We start from the raw sequence: 17,935 nt of genomic DNA, 5'->3' as shown, positions 1-17,935 counted from the left end.
GACAACACAAATAAAGTGGCCTTTAAAAACATTAACGTTGTATGTTTTAATTCTATGACTTTCCTCATTCAGTTCAATTCAACTCAACACATCAATTCAACACATTCTTCTATTCTGTCTGGAATACATCTCTAGCCTCTCCATCACATCTTGCTATTCAAAGTTAGTTTCATGGTTCACCCAAAAATGAAAATTCTCTCACCATTTACTGAACCTCTGTGGTCCCAGATTTTTATGACTTTCTTTCTTCACATGAACACAAGCAAAGGTTTTTAGTCCATGTAATGCAAGGGGACAGGACCACTTCAGAAACCACACAAAGTGAACATGACGACCAAGATTAAACTATTGGTATTTGTATTTTTCTTACATTTGCATATACAAATAATTTCACTTAAGAAGACAGTGATACATACATACACTTCCCATACACTACCATTATATAATTATTATTATTTTTTTCTCTAAAACTCTTAGTTTGTGTTCATCTAATACATGAAATTCATATAGGATGGCATGAGGGTGGATATTATGGAGTTCCCTTTTAATCCCTTTTCCTGTATTTGTATTTTTATTTGTATTTGTATTTTTATTTATTATTATTATTATTATTTTTATTTTTTTTGGTGTTCCTCTGGTTCCCTTTTACTCATTCTTCTGTATTGTCTGTCAGAAAAAAAGTACTTCTACAATATAAATTAGTACTCTTTTACTTTTACTCAAGTATGATTTTGACCAGATACTGGTACTTTTAATTGAGTAAAATTTTCACTGAGTACTTGTACTTTCACTTGAGTAAAATGTTTACACCTCTGCAGTTTCCAGGATGTAACCAATTAAGGAAAATCAGCTAAGAACATGTTTTGTTTGAACGCACATTTCTAAAGTTATTTTAGCATTTACTAGTACAGTTTGAAACAATTATGATATATACATTTGCACTCACTCAAAACACTGTGTTTTTATTTATTTGGTGTGACACGCATCCCAAATGAGGAACGTGAATAAACATAAACTCACTAAATAATACTGGGAACCAAAGTGGCTTATTCAGAGTAAAAAAAAGAAAAAATAAAGAAAAATTCACATTATCAAAATAAATCACTAAAACCTTGCCATGTCTAAAGTTTCGAATGCTGAGTCTTTCTCATAACTTCTACTTACATAGACACTTTTAATTTCAGCTGACATGTGACCAATAGGAGATGATCAATATAAGGGAAAAACTGCCCTATGCATGATGGGGGCATGTGTTTAAGTGTGATTCATGGTTACACAGAAGAGAAATGAACACATCCTGAGCTTAGCAGCCCTGTCCCAAAAGCTTCATCCTCAGCACATCCTGTGAGCTTATACAATCTGTCCTATTAATGAAGAAGATTTGTGCTATGCTCCACACACTACCCCCACATATGATTTACACACTTCAGTGAAGGAACTTTTTTCCTGAGACAGGCCAGCAGTCCATCCTCTTTCCATCATCACTTTCTAGTGGTGTGCTGATCTGTAAGGGTTGTCTTTATCTAACTCTGGACTGGACATAGGAAGCAACAGATCAATGACCTAGGATGGAACTACTGCTGAATTATTTACAAATGCAAGTGTCATGAGGAGGAAGATAGAGAGGTGGATGAAGGGAAATTCAGCATCTTTACTCACGCTCCTCATGGATCATGCTTCTCTGGGAAGATGAAGACACACACTTACATTACGGTAGGTCATAACATTCTTACCTGATACAGGTGCTGTCTGTCAAGGGCTTCAGTCTTTCAGAGCAACTGCTTCTTTAAGATCTCTTTCTACAAACAGAAAAAAAAAGTGAGGCTCCTATACTGACACATTAATATTTCTAAACTATGTCAGAGGAAGTTCTTAAGTGAGCAGAGCCTTGTTTCACCTGTAAGTTGTGATTGTATATCCTGTATATCTCTGCCTCCATGGAGCTCAGCAAAGTGTTCTTTAGCTTCAGCAAGTCCATCTCTGAGGAACAGCAAAGGCGACATTAACTTAAGTAACCTGCTGGCAAGGTGGTTAGAGCTTCAACAAACAGTCCTTTGAAGAACAAGAACCACTTCAATGATAACTTTGTGAATGCTCTGTTTTCAGCAAGCTGAATGTTACAGGCCTATCTGACACATTAAAGCATGTCAACAAAAGGGGGACACTTTAAAATACCATATGACCTGCTCTTTAAATACTTTAGTCTGATTTTTATACAAATAAAATGTAACCTTTGTCTAGTGTTTCAGCTTCCATCTCCAAACCCTGGATCGAGATAAATAGGGTTTGGGTGTGAAAAACAGCATTTCTGTTGCTGATTAGGTTAAACTCATTGTTGAAAATTATCATATCCATCAATAAATTATCTCTTTCTTCACAGGTTTCTCTTTCCAGTCTGTCCTACATTTTTAAATAATAGAAAAGCTATTATGCAGATTATAAAGCATTTCTGACACTTCAGCATTTGCATTGTATTGGATGATAATTCAAATAGATGAAAACTTCATTCACTTTCTTTTTCAGTCCACCTGATGGGTACTGTTTTCATAATTATAATATTGTTTCAAACTTAACTTTGGTGTGTTATAATGGAGTGTGTAATGAACAGACGATGGTCTTTCCAAAAAGAAGGAATGAATGTGAAAGGTGCTACCAGGTTTTCGAGATCTCCCTGCAGTCCCAGGAGTCCCTCTTTTTGCCTTTCTAGTTGATCTTGTAACTTTATCATTAAAAGCAGTTTGGTTTCAGCCAGGAGCTGAGCCTATGGTCACAAATGAATCATGAATTTGATCAGTGTTTTATTCAGATGGTCCACAAAACTGTCCCAAAATGAACTTTGCATTCACAACAGAAGTTTTCTAACTGGCTTCATAAACACATTGCGGCAGCAGAGCATGCTGGATCAGTGGCTTCAATAATGCTGTTTGTTGAGGTAAGCTTATGTCATTTTGTTTGTAGGTAATTCTGTAATTGCCATAGCATTGCCTTTGGATTGTGAGTCTCTGCTTCTCTCCTTTAACTGGCTCAGTCAAGTGTGAAAGACATTAAGGATCCTTCAGGTAATTATTCTCTACCTGGCTGCAAAGAATGCAAGCAAATTGTGTCTCTTAATTACACGGGACACATTAGTCTGACCAAACATATTATGCAGAAAATTAGACACATCTTCTGTGCCATTCATTATCTCAGGATCACTGAAGTCATTCAAGGAGTCAGTACTAAATGTGTTAAACTTGCCACAATGCAGAATAAATGAATTGTGAAAATGCTAAACATATATTTTAAAATATGAAATATTCACTGCGTGATTGTCAGTTTATGTGAATGGAAAACATCCGGAAGATGTCTGTCTCTGATGTCTCCACCTCTGTATTGACCTCAATATTCATGTAATGACCTCTTTAATCAATGATTCAATTGCTCATTGACTTACTATGTCTGACATTGGTATCAAACAAACTGGATGCCATGTGTTTGGAAGGTTAATTGTATTTTTAAAGGTTCAACAATAATACTAATGTAATCTGAAAGAAATTAGATTGATTTTGCAGAGCCGCTTTGAATTGATCCTACAATTTTAATGTATCCTGCCATTAGATGAAGTGTTTTAATCATGAAAAAGAATTCCTTTTCACAGTGCCAAAGGACATTAATACTGAATATCAGCTTTCTGCACAGATAAACCTTAAGATGAGTGACAGTGCACATCCTTCCCCGCGTGCGTGGCAATATTTCTGTCTGAAGTAGGCCTATACATTCACATAACACTTAAGAAAAAATGGAAAGGGAAATTAATCTTTTCTAATCTGTCATTATACGTCTCTTTTTAAACACTGGGTAATGACGAAATGACGTTTCGACACGGTGTCAAGATCCCAAAGCACAGATGTTTCGAAACACTTGCGGTCTTTGCACTTGATCACTTAACTACTTGTATGACATCTTTCCCGTATTTGGCCCAAGTGAGCATGAAGACCACAAGTGTGTGTAGAACTTTTCATTACCTAACGAGACACACTTATAGTGTTGTAAAAATGCAAATGTTAATTAAAATTTTAAATACTTTGCATTTTAAAATCAACTAAACAGGATGTTCAGTAGTCCCTATAACATTACATAGGCTAATTTCAATTTGTTTTGCTTCTAATTAAGTGATAAAAAGCAGCTGCAACTACACTGTAAAAAATATTTCCGCAGTTTAGTTATTTCAACTTGTTTTTTTTTGTGTAGAGATAACTAGTTTGTCCAGACAACAAGAAATTTTTAAGTTGTCTTGTCCTCAACTAAACTGAAAGTTGAATGAACAAGTAAAATTGTTGTTTTAACTCAAAAATTTATGTTTAAACAACTGCAATAGATGTTGAGTTAACAATTATAGCTGTTATTTTAACTAATAAATGTAAGTTGAAAAAACTGCACAAAATTTGCAGAAGGTTTTACATAAATTCTAATGCTTTAATTGCAGTAAACTTAATTTAATGTGTAAACTAAACTTAGTGAACTAAACTTAATTTACCTCTCTAATTGCTGTCTGGTAAATTGCATAATCTTAAATCCTGAATTCCAAGCTTTTAAAAACGCTTTAAACATAAATCCTCAAACTTAATGACATTAAATCTATTTCAAACTTTCTGCTCCGGTTTTCTCAAGCCAATGTGAATGGTTGTCTTGTAGTTATCACTACTGTAGTGTGTATATATATATATATATATATATATATATATATATATATATATATATATATATATATATATATATATAAATTAATTAATTACAATGTATTTTATTTTAGTGTGTACATTAAAAACATTCCTGTAATTTACAGTTATGAGCACAGATTAATTAATTTACACCTACAAATTGTCTTTAGTTCATAATAAGCGTTTTGGACATAGAAGACTCGCTCATTTCACTTCGTGTTGTTGACTCACAGGTTCAGTCAAGTTGACTAAAAGCTGTTCGTTCACCAACTGGACCAAACTGGATTTTTACCTCACCTTTTTACCGTCACTTCAGAGCGCCAGATATAGGTAAGTTTTCACCACAATATTTGAATTAAAAAAAGTAACATTAACTGTCAAATTTAACCGATATGGGTGATAGAAATGACAATTAATATATCTGTGGTTTGAAATGTCACGGTTTTCGTTATTCCTATTAGGAGTTTGGATCCTGCGCGGCGTTGAGCCATTTCGTCGTGTTTTTGTTCTTGTTTTAAGAAATCTTAATAATGTGAAGAATAACAGACAATGTTGTCATGAATGTACGATTATTGAGTGTATTTATTCACATTGAAGATTCGCTCATTGTACTTTCTCATGTTGACTCACAGGTCCTGTCTAGTTGACAGTCTTTGCAGCAGTCTTTGGCAATCCGTAAAATCTATTTGAGATGTGGGTAAATTAAAGGAATAATTCAACCTAGGGTCATTTGCACCAAGATGTCGAGCCAAACACCCGACTCCCCAGAAGTTTTTTTTTTTTTTTCTTGGTCGAACATTATTAAAGTTAGAGATTTTTTATCACGATCAGCCAGAGGGATTAGTGCAGGTGCTAATTGACACACTGCATGTTTCAGTGATGCCTGTGTGTGTTATTTGAGAACACAACACAGTTGTCTGAAGTTTAAGGGTCTCCCTGCATTTGAAAGTACAAAAAAATATAAGGCAGTAATTAAAGATAATAATAATACAGATTTACAATTAGTTTTTGGCTTCCAACGATGAAAGCAAGATAAACGAGGTTGCATTACTTCCAGCACACCTTCCATTCCTTCACAAACGTAAACTGACAGCAGCTAAACTGCACTCAAAATCACTCAAAGAGTTTGCTGTTTGATCTGTGCTTAAAGTTTCATAACTATAGTTTCATAACACCACTTTAGTTGGCTGAACTTACTGGATGTAGTTTAGAAAACACCACTTTAGTTGGCTGAACTTACTGGGTGTAGTTTAGAAAACTCAGCTTTAGTTGGCTGAACTTACTGGGTGTAGTTTAGAAAACTCAGCTTTAGTTGGCTGAACTTACTGGGTGTAGTTTAGATTACTTAACTTTAGTTGGCTGAACTTAAGTTCTAAGTTCACTTAACTAAATTAAATCAGTTCATTGTACTTTATAACTTGTCAGATCAACCTTTCCAAATTTGTCAGGTACACTTTTCCAAATAAGTTAGTTTAAAAAACCAATGCAAAAAGATAACAAAAAATAATGAGTTAAGTCAACAAAATATTGTTTTACAGTGTACTCATCTTTGCACCTATAAAATGTAAAAACACTGTTTTCTACCAAATTATTTGTAAAATCGAATTATTATATTAATATTCAACTTACATTTGAAAGGTTTCCGTGACCTCAGTACTTTTTTTTTAATCTCAGTCCACATGAAAATGCAAAAGCATGCTATGAAGCGCTGTTAGGAACATGCCATGTGAACAGGTGGCGATATAATCTCAACTGTAAAGCCATGTTGGCCAATCAGAAGTTTGAAAAAGTTTCCAGTAGGCGGAGGTGACAGCGCATGCTCCGACGTCACAACTCACAATACAAAATATCCGGTTTCGCTGTGATGATAACACTGCAACCAGAGATTTTGAAAACCTTCACCCTGGCAGGAGTTTTCAAAAATTATTCATTTTCAGTGACTTGGAAATGCATTTGCGTGTGGACGAATAGCCAAAGCACATAGAAAAAAGCTATCCTTACCTGCCTTGTTAACATATTTTAGGCTGAAGTTACCGTGGTAAAACAACATTGTGGTCTTTTACCAATGTTCCCTGATATGTGTAACTTGTACGTTATTCAAGTTCACATCTTAATATATATTACTCAAAGATGGCAACGCGTCCACACGAAGAGGCTTCTCTCTGTTCCAATAGAATGGTGTTTTCGTGTTTTTCGCAGTGTTTTTGTACATCGTCATCGCATCTACCAGTCTTTAAGTGCACATCCAGTCAAGAGCAGCTGCATTCAGGGCTGGAGATGAAGTGGGCCTGAGAACAGCCAGGGCCAACCTATCCAGCGGCATCAGAGAGGCTAAGAGACAGCACTCCGGGAGGATAGCCCATCAATTCATTGATAGCAGAGACACTCGGAGCTTGTGGCAGGGGTTACAGACCATTACGGACTACAAGCCCCCACCACGGACCTGTGACAGCAACATCTCTCTGCTGAACGCGCTCATTAGCAACAAGTTTGAGACAAACTACAGGAGTGAAGTGAGCCACCTGGCCTGGTGGTGCAGTGACAACAATCTCTCTCTGAACGTGGAGAAGACAAAGGAGATCCCACACTCAGCACTCTTGAGCCCTTTGTCACTTTAATCAGACTGAATAAGCTTTTTTTTTACACAAAAAATATTTTTATTTGTGCTGTTTGTTCACTTCACTCGTTTGCACTCTATCTGCCATGTGCCTTGCGCTGCTTTATTTAATTGTATTTTTATTATATGTCTTTTTTACATTCCTTTATTGTATAGTTGTATCTTATATTTTACATTTGATCTAGATTTTTAGGTTCTACTGTTAGTGTTATCTGTATGCACTGGGGGTCTGAGAGTAACGCAATTTCGATTCTCTGTATGTATGTACTGTACATGTGGAAGAATTGACAATAAAACAGACTTGACTTGACTTGATCTTAAAGGTGCAGTGTGTTGATTTCAGGAGAGAGGTGCAGTGGGCAGAGTCTGGTTCATCACTAAAGCTAAGCACATCAGAGCCTGTTCGGTACTCTGGTGGGAGAACATCATTTGTGAAAATGTAGCTTGCTGCTGCAGCTAGTTTTAATCCAGCCAGCAGGGGGTGATCATTCCATGGCTTGAATGGGTGCAAAAATTCATAGAGTAATGACATAGACTTTATATTGTGAAAAGGACCATCCTTAAGATGAGGTGTTAAACTGGCCTCCTGACATTCTGTTGTCATTATTTCCCCACCTTAAATATGAATTTGACCTAATTGTTTAGGCTGAGGTTATCAGGATGTGCTACCCCTCTATTCATGTTCAGACTTACCACTGGGCTTGAGTGGGCTGCAGGCAATGGGCTCCGCCTTGTAGGGGACCTCGCCTTTGCCCGTTTAAGTGTGTTTTATCTGTTCGTTTTATGCCAGGCAGAATTCAGAAATTATCAGCCGCATTTCCACTGAGCATGCAAGATCTAAATGGGCTAGCCGGAACTACATCTTATACAACTACGATCTTCGAGGCCAGATTCGAACAGCATAAACTGGTATTTATGAATATTTCACATACAGTAGAAGGACACATGTATTGAATTGCGTCTGCACCGATTGGTTTGCTATCACATGGCTACATTAAACAGATCCATCAAGCTTTTAGCCCCAAAGAGGGCACATTTAGAAAGATAATGATACATTCTCAAATGTTTACACCTCATTCCTTTACAGAGGATGAAACTAAATTATTTGATCCCCTCATGAGTTTTAAGCGCTCTCTCTCATCTTTCTGCCATTAGTGGAGAAGAAATGTCATCAAAATTATTTTCAAAGGAAACAAAAAATAGCAGTTAAAAATGAACACCTGCTTGAGGGGGAAACAAAGAAATTACCGTATTCTCCACTTACGGTTATTAGAACGAAATGAGCCCAGGTTAATTGAGAGATGCATTTAAATCAGTCGGGAAGCATGACTCTTGATTGAACAGCTGTCAATATAGATTTGGTCAGAGTAATTGATCCTTAACTATGGACATACGGATAAGCGTCAAAAGGTTTAGATTGGTTCCTCATGTAAAAGTTCTCATTGATCTCACTGATGAAAAGAAGTTGATTTATTTTTAGCCATAGTTAACTATAAAGTCATTAAGCTGTAAAATACAATAATAAGATAGAACAAGTCAAATGTAATCCACCAGCCTCAACACAAGGATATTCCAATGGTTCTTAGCTGGGAAGTGATGTACCACACATATTTGAATAATAAGCAGTGGGCAGCTATTTATTGCTGCAGCACCCGGGGAGCAGTTGGGGGTTCAGTGCCTTCCTCAAGGGTACCTTAAGAGCACCTTAGCACCTAAGTCGTGGTATTGAAGGTGGAGAGAGAACTGTACATGCACTCCCCCCCACCCACAATTCCATCCGGCCCGAGACTAGAACCCACAACCCTTCGATTGGGAGTCCAACCCTCTAACCATTAGGCCACGACTTCACCACGAAAACAATTTTTAAATACAGTTTTCTCTTCTGCAATTAGTGGATATAAAATGCTGCAACTTCTGTGTGCTTTTCAACTCTTCAGAGATGGTTAGGTGCTCATGTTCAGCTACAGGCTAGAGCATAGTGTTTTATAATGTTCACAGTAACGCATTTTGCATTTGGAGCATTATTTTTAGGAGCATTAACTTTTACATTTAACAAATATTACATCTAATTTAATTTAGAATTTATTTTAATTCAAGTAATACATTTTTAGTCGGGTATAATTGGCTCTGATTTGTGTTTATTAAAAGGTAGCCTACAAAAACAGGCACCTTTTTCTGGTACAAAAGGGGATAAAAATCACAACCTGGTACCATCTATTGATTTCGACAATGGAAGACTCAGGGTTGGAAAGGCTGAGAACCACTGTTCTAGTCATTTCACTGGTAAGATGCTACCAACAGATGGCGACCTCCACCAGTCTTTCAATAAGCAATGTATTACTGTGAACGATATCGCACCTAAACTTTGTTAGAGAAGGAAATACATAACATTAGATATTAGATATATTGTCATCCTGTAAAGAAAATGGTAACATTTTAAATTTTAATGGAAAAACAAGCAAGTATTTTTACGTTCTTAGAAAGGGCATTATGCCTATTTAATATAGGCCTATATATTTTTTAAAATCGTCCAAGGTACGTTCTTAATCATGATGTCACATAGGATCACGCATGTGATCATCATGCATATAACAAAAATATGTTTTGACTGATCTTTTTAACCTATTTCTTCGTACTTTCGTGGGATTTTCTGAGTAGATCAGAAATGTTGCAGAAATGTAATCTTAGAGCAATGTACGCATCTAATTTGATAAGCGTAAATCATTTAATTGAGTCCATTGGTCAGCAACATCAGTGCCACACCAGACTAATCTACTCATATAATACCATTCAGACCAGACTGTCCAACATCTACAGGTCAGGAAAACAAAAGCGATTGCCTTTCAGAGAAAGCAGTGCACGTGGTTTCTTAGACACACTCACCAACTAACGAGAAATTAAAACGCAAGCAGGGTGCATAACACCCTAAACAGTTACACAATAACAAAGAGCAGTTATGATGATAAGTTTTGGAGTGGCTAAACGGGATGTCTTTGTCCGGTTGCCGTGCTTCAAGCAGAAGCGCTGAGCGTGCACGGAGTCGCGCGTGGTGTTTGGTTTGGGTTACAGCGCAGCTGGATGCCTCAGTGCTGTCGCGCGCTCAGTCGCACCAGCAGATCGTGAGAGCTGGAGTTTAATTCTGCTGTCTAGCGATTTATTTTCTGCCTGTTTGTTACATTATCTATGAGTCTAAATCCAAGAAACCATTCCATATCTGTTAGTGACAGTTTTGGACCAGGTTACGGGAATTTTGTTTGTTTGTTTTTGTTTTTATGTTATAGCCCACTCTGGATGTAGCATACACTGTGACCAACGATGTTTCAATGGACCTGAATGAGGAAGGATTATTCTTTTCATCGTCAAAACAATAAATTGCGTGTTTGAACGAACTTACCAACGGACAAAAAGCGCAATGATCATCGCCGTGATTTACCTCGTTTTACCGCTGCTGGGTGAGTTTGAAAGCGGTTACACATTCACTGATTGATTGGTAAATGATATAGGTAGAAATCGATTGGTGGACAGACACGCAGTACTGTATTTAAGATTAGATTTCCTCACAAAACCATCAAAAATAGTTCTAATTGTAGTCTTTTTGATTCTGTCTAATAGCTACTGATAGCTACGATGTTACAATTGTCTCATAACTAGGGCATATTTTAGCTTCTGAGGATCAGCGCTGTTTTAGTCTGCCTAAATCTTCTTGTGCTAATATTTTAATCTCTAAAGCACCTTGAGTTTATTACATCATTATAATATTGAACAGTATTAACTTATAAAATAGTACACTAAATATAAAAAAAGTACAAAAATCAAATAAGAAATTTGTATACGAATGAAATACTCATATATTAATAAGTTTATTGTTGTTGTCGTCATCAATGTCTTTGGTAACAGTCTTTAGTAGCCTAGTTGTTGAAGCATTTCAATTAAACGCAATCCTATAACCGTGATATGATTATTTCTGTCGTCGTCCTTTATAGATGTGCTGCTTTCTGCCGAGGAGTCTTACTTGACTAGCTCAAACCGGCTGGACTGTGTGAAGGCGAACGAGCTGTGTTTGAAGGAGCCGGGATGCAGCACGAAGTACCGAACTATGAGGCAGTGCGTGGCGGGGAGGGAGAGCAACTTCAGTATGGTGACTGGAGTGGAGACGAAGGATGAATGCCGGCTTGCACTGGACGCTTTAAAGCAGAGTCCTTTGTATAACTGCCGCTGTAAAAGAGGCATGAAGAAAGAAAAGAACTGCCTGCGCGTCTACTGGGGGATCTATCAGCATCTACAGGGTGCGCGGTCTTGCCTTCTCATATAGTGCACTGTAAATATTTGAAGCTGTGACAATATTTAGCTTCACACTGAATATATTTATATATATATATATACACACACACACACACACACACACACACACACACACACACACACACATATATATATATATATATATATATATATATATATATATATATATATATATATATATATATATATATATATATATATATATATATATATATATATATATACTTAGCAACCAATGATACTAGGCCAAGGAAGTTGCTTTCCTGGGTTCTGTTATCCGATAGGGTCACTGTAAAGTCTTTAAATGCCTCTCTGAACTGTGTCCATTAAAGTTTATGGAGTGTGAGGTGAGCTGATGCTTTATTTTAGTGTAGGCTGATCAACTGATCAGTACAGCTAATCAAACAGAAACTGGCTCTGGAAATGTAATCCAGTCCCATGAATCAATGACCCAAATACATAACGTAAAGGACAGTTTCCAGCCTTGTAGTTTAATGCACACATTAAATAACGCGATCAGTGATGCATTTTCATCAATTAAAATACTACATAATTGATGTAACATTTGATTATTTAGTCACATGTCGTTTGTTCATATTACAGGGAATGATTTACTTGAGGATTCTCCATATGAACCTGTGAACAGCCGGCTTTCTGATATATTTCGACTGGCTCCCATCTATTCAGGTAGGATGTGCTTTTTTAATCCACTCAATTTGTTTTAATGAGTGGATCAAATTGCTTCATGGAAAAAAGACTGAATGGTAATGGTGTGAATGGTATTGTCCTACTTGTTTTTCTCCCACTTTATCCTCGATATCCCTTTGTGGATGCATGCTATCTTCCAGTATCTGATCCCTTGGATTTTGAATGTTCTGAATGTTCATGCTTAGTGCCCAGTGAACCATTACAACTGCTGTAAACTTCAGCTGATTGTAGGGTCAATTTAATAGCTCGGTCCAGGGTTGCAACCGGCGTGAGGTGTTGCTTATGTAACAGTTGCATTTGAATGTGTTTTATTTGGGGAGGGACTGCGATGACATTACTTTTTAAATGTGCCTTGGGTTACGGAGGCAAAATGTTTGTGGTAGCAAGGGTTGTGTGAATCTCCCATCTATTGTGTGAATCTGGTCGAGATGCTGACTTGGATCATCCTCTAGGTGGCAATATTGTTCCCTACTTCAGCTTGAAAAGAGCCATATTTAAAGAGAGAGAGAGAGAGAGAGAGAGAGAGAGAGAGAGAGCAATTCGCTGTCAAAGGTGTGCACAACAGATGGTAACAGCAAAGGTTTAACAGCAGCAAATGAAGTCAGATTGAAAGTTTTTATTTTCTGAAACATCTAGTTTACTTAACATTAGATGAGGCTTAATTTAATTAACAACTTAAATTAAAATATTTTTATATGCTTTTTCAAGTGCATGAATTACCACTGAATTATATATATATATATATGTATTTATGTATGTATCTATGTATGTATGAATAAATATGTACTAATACATGTTTTATCAATAAATAAATAATGTTTATGCATATAATAAATTAATATTTTGGTAACATTTACTTATAGATGATGTTTACAGTATGAAAGTAAGTAAGTTAACTCACTCCAAGCTTTAACAGATTCGTAGTAAAATAAAAAATAAACTTGAGGGGAAACTTAAACCTTCTAAATTCAATCTCTTTTGTAAGTCATGTCAATCAAAATTATGAAATCGAAGAACCACAAAGCCTGGATAGAGTTTAAGGAACCAAAATAAGGTGGTAAACACCACAGTAATTAATATAACACGTACCTTGCTACTTTCCCCTCACCCTCTCTCTCTTTGTGGCTGTGCGAGCAGAAAGTCATGGAGTGCTCTGAATCTGAGGGTGCTCCTTATCCCCCATTGTAAAGCTTTTTACATTGATTGACGGCTGAGTTCCATGGCTAAGAAAACAGGCCAAGCGGGGAATCAGTTCCCCACCTACATCCAGATTTAAGACACAGACACTAAGACAAGGCAGACTCTACAGTCTTAGTGTCTGGGAGGAATAGGTCACAGTTTGAATTGCACTTCTTAACAGCTAAAAAATTAAAAATTAACTTTTGTTTTAATTTAATTTGCATTTATTAATTTGTTTTGGACCAAATTAGTTACATTATTTACATGTGTTTGTTTTAATTTGGTGGTGATATGGAAACAATAAAGTTAAAATAGTTATAAGCTTTTATAATTTCAGGCCCTTCTTAAACTGTCTGCTCAGTAATTTAAGGGCACCTTTGAATATAAATTTTAATATACCTTTAATATCTTAAATGATGATTAAAACTGTGCATTTATACTGTAGTTTAGGAGGAGGAGGTATGGATTGTTAGATATGCTGTGTGCTGCATAATTCATTTATGTCACCTTAGATGATCAGATTTCCAGTTTTAAATCTGTCCCCTCAGAACTGGAACATGTCTGCATTTTTTACCAAAATTACTTTTTTGACCAGCCATTTGTACCACACTTTAAAGAAGTCAAATTATATATTGTGCATGACATCATTGACAGCATATTTTTTAAATAAAAGCTAAAATAGCCAGACACAAAACATTTTTTTTGTATGTTATAGTCTCCCTTTATAAAACACCGCTGTGCTCTATTGTGGTGTTGAGAGTTGTTGTGTGTTGCCTGTGTGAAACATACCGAGTCCTCATGAAATCTACCTCTTCCTCTGTCTGTTTTCCTGCTGAGTATCCTGCTGGGTTTTACCTGTATTGATGTCTGTTCTCCACACGATTAAATGGCTTATTGAATGCTGCAGGGCTTTCTCTCTCTTGGGACTATTGCCCTTATTTGCCGGAAGTGTCCTCATATTCCTCAGTGCCAATAAAATAAATCCAAAGACAGGGTGATGCAGGGGTCAAAGGCTGCAGATGGATTGGGTTTGCATCTCCCTCTGCTCATAAAGGCAGATGTCTTGCTTCAAAATGGCCTGAAATATCAGCAAATAGGTGAGGACAGGGAAATGTAAACTGTTTAGATGGAGAGTTGACTGAGATCCCGTTCACCTGGCCTGAATGAAGTTTCGGGTGTTTTTACATTTTTCTTTTTCCAAGTTTCGTTGGTTAGACTATTTAAAGGAATAATCCACCCAAAATGGAAAAATTCTATCATCGTTTACTCACTCTCATGTTGTTCCAAATCTGTATGCGGAACACAAAGAGCATATTTTGAAAAATGTTGGTAACCAAACAGTTCCATTTATTTCCATTGTATGGACAAAAAAAATTAAATGGAATTCAACGGGAAGCAAAATTATTTTACTAACAACATTCTTCAAAAGATCTTCTTTTATGTTCTACAGAATTTTCATTTTTGGGTGAACTGTCCCTTTAAGAAGTCAAGCGGGGACACTTATGCTGGTCTTTTCAATGGCAAAAGCAGGTTTTAGGTGTGATTATTCAAAAGCTTGGAAAAGGGACACCATAATTGGGTGGGATATCTCACTATAATACAAAACTGCAAGGAAATGTTGTAAATAGAGGGAATTAGTAAGAGAGAAGTAATGTGGAAGGCATGTTTAAAGTAGTGAAGAAAGCACCATGTTTCACAGCTAGTTCATTCACACTTATTTGACACTCTCTTGTCCTCTGATCTGAGGTGACTTTGTATTACCTCCACATCATTAGGCTTTGTGCTCGAGGAGAACCTAGAGAAACTAAGCAGCGAACACTCAGAGCAGCCTTTACTCTCCTATGCTGAAACAGTTTCTTTTTGTTTCTCAGCAGTATCTGTTTCTACCATGTTCTGTTGCAGAATTTCTGAACTTGGCTTCAGTATTGGTAATTCAATCTTGTCGCGGGTTTGGAAAACAAAAGCCATTATTGTCATGGACATGCATGGTGTAAAATTGGGAGTTTGTTGATAAAGTCCTTAACAATATCAGCCAATTGCCATTTAGCATTTAGTGGCCCTGTGAAATATATGGGGCAAGGGGAGAATGTGACACAAAGTGTATTAGCCAGCCTGCTATTCTGCTTGAGTTGGCTGGAGTGAAATAGCTTAAATGAAAGGGTAGCCATGCATGAGAAAAGCAACATGACATCTTTAAAACATTTTCTTTTTGCTTTTACTTACTATGCTTTTCTTGTTCATCTAGTTCTAGATTACAGTTTAGAATTTTTTTTTTCTCAGTCCAAATTTAGGAATTTAAAATATTCTTCTTTCAGCTCTGAATGCTGCACAAAAGTGCAACACATTTCAGAATACAACACACACACAAAATAAATAAATAAATAAATTTGTTAAACTAGTACTTAATGTTAACATTCAACATTTAGTATGTTTCTGGGCTACCCTTATGAAAAAGAAGTTTATTCAAGTGTGCTATTAGTATACTTCTTTTAAACAAAAAAAAAGGAAAGTATGCTTTTAGTTGACTTTTTATGTACTTTTCGGAAATGGGCTTTATTTACTCAGAAATATACTTAAAGGGGGGGTGAAATGCTCGTTTTCACTCAACATCCTGTTAATCTTGAGTACCTATAGAGTAATACTGCATCCTTAACTCCAAAAAGTCTTTAGTTTTATTATATTCATAAGAGAAAGATAGTCTGTACCGATTTTTCCCGGAAAAAACACGACCGGCTGGAGGCGTGACTTCTGGGTGGAGCTAAAGAATCACGAGCGCGAGTATGCTTTTGCTTTGAGAGCGTTTGGAAGCTGTGACATTACCGTGAGGAAAAAAACATCCAAAACAAACCATGGCTAAACGGTCAGATTCAGCGTGAAAATTATGAGTAAACTTGGAGTATAAAATTACTTGTGGACTCAACTAAACTATTTGTGTACTCAAAGTTTGCTGCTGTTATACTTATAAAAGTATACTTTTATATAGTAGAAAGTGGGCCAATTTAGTCCCAAGGAGTATTGAAACGGTACACTTACAAGTATACTACTAGAACACTGATATTTGTATACTAGCTTCATAAGGTATACTTAATATATACTTGAACATTACTACTTTTTGGTAAGGGGTAATCATGGTTTTGTTTCTTTCCAATTTGGATGTTTTTTTGGTTAGCAAAAGGTTCTAGCATTCCTTTCCCTGTGGTGTAACTTTAGGCAGTGTGAGTGGAATGACCTTCCAGACTTGCTGTGGAACACTTTTTAAAATCCCTATACTGACATGACGCTGTGAACCGTCAACACCTAGCTAGTGCCGGAGCAGCACTGGGTTAATCAGTTCCAGACAGAGAACACATTGTTTCACAGAGTACACTGGTCACCACAAGCTCCCCATGAAAGCAGAACATGGACATGATTTATGAATGATTATAGTACCATATCAGTAATTAAGTATCGTGTAGCATAATATTTTCCAGTTTTTTTTTTTTTTTTCTCAATTAGCCAGAATTTAATGTCGACAATGACATGCCACTCAGGGTTCTGCTGTTTCCCCACACTGCTAACCCAGCATTGCTCTCCACTGCACAGGTGTTTGTTGCCTCTCTTGACACAAAACACCGGAACTCCTTTAATTTCAGCGGGAGTGGGAGCACAGCACTTGGCAAGCTCTCCTTTAACGATTCACCCTTGGAAGTCAGCCTCCATTCCCCACTATAAAGCTCAGTACACCGCAGTGCTGTTCTGGGAAAGTCCATCACACAATACAAAGCCTTTCATGTTGGCAACTGTACATTGACCATGCTTTAGCAGGAACTGTTAGAGCAGATCAAGCAGGCCAAGGAAGCATCAGGCCATCATTTCCCAGCTCCCCTCTCTCTATTTTGTGGGTTTTGTTCTGCTAAACTCTTCTATCCTCCAGGAGCAAGCTGCTGCTCAGAGAGACTTCAGCAATGAAAGCTAATCAATAGCGAGCCATGTTAAAATAGAAACTTGAAGCTGTGAGTACAAGAAACCATTGATTTTTTTGCTTCTCTCTTTTTCCTGTCGCCTTAGGTCTTCCATTTAGATGGATCAGATGAATATCTGTCTGTTGCTAAAGCTCAGGTATACAGTTGCAGTACAGTATAGGACATTTTTAAACTCAAGTGAAATACAAAGTTGTTCCATTTTCTGATTAAATCTGAAATTGCATCAGCTATTTATTTTTATTTTTTATTATTATTATTTAGATTTCGCTTTAGGCACTAGTAGTGCCTACTTATTATTTTAGTTAATATTATAGATTTCTGTATATTAAGCATAACCAATTTAAACATTAAAAAAATGACAGCTGTCAGACAGTAAACAAAAGGTAATATTTTTACTGTTTGGGGTCACAAGATGATCCCCAGTCTGATGTCCGGCGTATGATCGGAACAACACAACTACTAGAAAG

The 17,935-nt window shown here is 36.6% G+C and overlaps 1 protein-coding gene across 1 annotated transcript in view; it reads left to right on the top strand.

Annotated features, from left to right (window-relative positions):
• Positions 1-10,348: 10,348 nt before the first annotated feature.
• The window catches only part of LOC113080635 (GDNF family receptor alpha-1-like), a 61,857-nt gene continuing 54,270 nt past the window's right edge, over positions 10,349-17,935 (top strand). Inside the window, 3 exon segments of the mRNA XM_026252796.1 lie at positions 10,349-10,769; positions 11,301-11,603; positions 12,223-12,306. Of these exon segments, the coding sequence (XP_026108581.1) occupies positions 10,730-10,769; positions 11,301-11,603; positions 12,223-12,306 (427 nt within the window). The 5' untranslated portion in view covers positions 10,349-10,729.

The sequence above is a fragment of the Carassius auratus genome, unplaced genomic scaffold, assembly GCF_003368295.1.
Source record: "Carassius auratus strain Wakin unplaced genomic scaffold, ASM336829v1 scaf_tig00031910, whole genome shotgun sequence".
Classification (NCBI taxonomy): Eukaryota; Metazoa; Chordata; class Actinopteri; order Cypriniformes; family Cyprinidae; genus Carassius; species Carassius auratus.
Note: the sequence above shows the minus strand (reverse complement) of the source record. Positions and strands in the feature narration are given on the sequence as shown.